The 3,049-nt window shown below is 38.4% G+C and overlaps 1 protein-coding gene across 5 annotated transcripts in view; it reads left to right on the plus strand.

Annotated features, from left to right (window-relative positions):
- Positions 1 to 2,980, plus strand: part of LOC115222908 (mitochondrial tRNA methylthiotransferase CDK5RAP1) — a 63,499-nt gene extending 60,519 nt beyond the window's left edge. For 2 of the 5 annotated variants that reach the window (XM_036511780.1, XM_036511778.1), the window contains exons 11-12: positions 681 to 821; positions 2,618 to 2,931. In XM_036511780.1, coding sequence (XP_036367673.1) covers positions 681 to 821; positions 2,618 to 2,728 — 252 coding nt within the window. In that variant the 3' untranslated portion in view covers positions 2,729 to 2,931. Of the gene's footprint in view, positions 1 to 680; positions 822 to 1,368; positions 1,563 to 2,617 lie in introns of all 5 variants that reach the window. The other 3 variants (XR_005003282.1, XR_005003281.1, XM_036511779.1) reach the window with 3 other exon arrangements.
- The last annotated feature ends 69 nt before the right edge of the window (positions 2,981 to 3,049 follow it).

The following is a 3,049-nucleotide window of genomic DNA, read 5'->3' on the forward strand; positions in this document are numbered from 1 at the left end:
CTTTCCTCTCGTCACCCATGATTTTAATACAGATGTTACAGTGGCTAGAATGAGATACAAATGGAAGAAGTTCTGGGAACCAAGTGGCATGCTAATGAAGAGGGGGAGTGAAACTGAAAGGAAATGTGTGTACTGCATGTGTGAGGTGTGCTATGACTCATGGGTGTGAGACCTGAGTAATGGGCGCAAAGCAGTAGAAAAGAACAGAAATAATGGTTCGGTGGATGAGTGAAGTATTGTCAAGAGAGGAAGATAGATTACGAATTGCAGAGGATGACAGGAATAGGGCCAGTGGATGATTGGAGTATTGCTGAGAAGGAAATGAATTATAGAGGATGATAGGAAGAAATAGAGCCACTAAATGATGTTCGAGGAGAGAAGTGGAATGAAAAGGCTAGGTCATGTGTGAGAGGAATGATGGATTTGTACATGAAAGTACATAGAGGAAGATGAAGACTGAGAAAGACAAAGCTAAAGGTGATTGAGTTGGTTAGGAAGCATGTAGAGGATAGAGCAAGACAGATTGGTGAGGAGGGATATAGAGGCCCACAATGCTGATCCCTGATTCAATCTCAATAGTCTGATTAGGTATGGAAAGATTAAACCCAATGCTGTTCCTCATGGCTATGGCATCAATTATCCACTGGTAATGTTTACTGAATTCTTTATCTATCACCCAGACGAGTAAGCGGTCTCAACTGGATCTTGCTGGCCGGAATGATGGCAACACAAAAGTTATTATACCACAGACCAAAATACCAATTTTTGAAGAAGCAGAGCCAACAAGAACAATAGAAGTGGGTGACTACATTGTTGTTCGAGTGAGTAATATTGTTTCCATATCTAAAGATTACTAATGGAGCATGATGGATGGGGGCCGAAATTTCAAACCCGTGACGCTAATTATATTGTTGATAAGCCCTAGCTCTACCTTGATCAAGCCATGTATAATTAAAGGTATTCCATTCATGACTATCATGTTTTTTTTCTGATTTATTGTATTTAGCTCTGCAGTACTTGATGTACAAATCACATTAACATCTTTTGAAAAGCTGGTAATGTGATTTGAAGGAGGTTTGGCTGGCATTTCTAACACTGTAATGGGGCTGCTTTGTTTATACCTCTTACCTAGGGAGATACATTGCAGAGAACAGTCAGCCTAGCTATAAAGCTTGACACAACCAACTAATCGGGATCCTCTTTCAGACCACATAACCTACTAAATTTCCAACCAAATCTCCCTCAAATTACTACCATTTTAACAAGTTTTCATTTAACCTAAATAGCTATGTTTTATATACTTTTTTCATTGTAACATTCTGGTAAGATTATTATTACAAGATAATATAGTCTATTTTGTTTTAGAAGGTTCTATATAAAAGTGTAGTTCACCATTTTTCAACTGAGGGTATGTTTCTGCTCCCTGCTGAAGGACAAATTCAACAGTGGAGGCAGAGAAATCACACTTGATTTTCTTGTTTAGCCCAGAAATTCATATTTTTCTTATGTCATGCAGAATTTACCAGCGGCTTACAACTCTGTTGTTAGTGTTGAAGTTCAATGTAAGAAAAGCAGTGACAATTTTTATTTTCCTTTTTTTCATACTAGCATGAGTTAGACAATCATAATTACTGAGGGATTGCTTTACAACCAGATACCCTTCATGTTACTAATACTTATTTATAATTTGTTGACAAAAGAAATAACATCATTATTTTGTAGCTCAGCAATTTCCAGATACATGCAAGTGTAAATAGACAGACACACACAATCATCATCTATTTCTAGATCTACCTATTCTATAGGTTCCCTTCACAGTTAGAGATCAGCACTTCTTTATGCAGCTGTCCTCATCCACCAAGTCTACAGTGGAGGTGGATATTCTGAGAGTGTAGCTGCTAGAATAAGAATAGGCTGGGCAAAGTTCAGAGAGCTCCTTCCTCTGCTGGTAACAAAGGGCCTTTCAGTCAAAGTGAAAGGTAGACTATGATGCCTGTGTACAAACAGCCATACTGCACAGCAGTGAAACATAGGCTGTGACTGCTGAGATCATGTGTAGGCCTGACAGAAATGAAGCTAGCATGTTCTGTGTGCTTCAGAAGGTCCGGCAAGCCAAGTGAGATTGGCCAATGCCTGTTGAACCAATCTGATGTCAGTGCTGCCTGACTTGTAGCACCTAAAAATCACCATTCAAGTGTGGCTGATGTAATTGCTGCCTGATCAGCACCTAAAAAGCACCCATTACACTATTGGAGTGGTTGGCATTAGAAAGGGCATCCAGCTGTAGAAACCTTGCCAAATCAGATTGGAGCCCGATGCAGCCTCCTGGCTTACCAGTTCTGTCAAACTATCCAACCCATACCAACATGCAATGTGGACGTTAAATGACAATGATAATAGAGATCATCATCATCGTTTAACATCCATCTTCATGACAAAATTATTAGGAATGCAATACCATTTTTCTTTTTGTGCCTTATAATTTAACACACTCACCGGTAAAATTTCCACTCGTCTTGTAACCTTTTCAATAGTCTTGACTCTGTTTTTACTAAATTCCTTCTTCTAAAATCTTGATCATATTGAAAATCTATCATTTTCCCTTCTCTTCCAATAGATAACTGGTGCCTCTTCTCAAGTGCTGAAAGGTGAACCTCTGTACCACACAACTTTGGTAAACTTCAGCAGAAAACAAACCCCCCAAAGAATCCAATATTGCCACAGTTAATTGGTCATTTGCTTGAGTAATAGGAGTGAAATCTACATTTCAACCTCATCAATTTGCAGTCCACTTTCATCAGCTGCAACTATGAAAATATCCAGCTAACAGTCCATGAACAATCAACCTGCAAGAGAACACAACTAAATCTTTCTCAAGTCAACCCTACCATCTTAAAACAAAGCATTTAATTGTATAACTTAGAATACAATTAAAAAAAAAAAGCAGTGAGAAGAAAGATGATACCTGCAAAACCCAAACTGCCTCAGGGAGGACTATAGCCTAGGATTGAACAGTAATGAAAATAATTTATAATAAACAAAACAAAAC

This window comes from Octopus sinensis, linkage group LG21 (assembly GCF_006345805.1).
Source record: "Octopus sinensis linkage group LG21, ASM634580v1, whole genome shotgun sequence".
Lineage (NCBI taxonomy): Eukaryota > Metazoa > Mollusca > Cephalopoda > Octopoda > Octopodidae > Octopus > Octopus sinensis.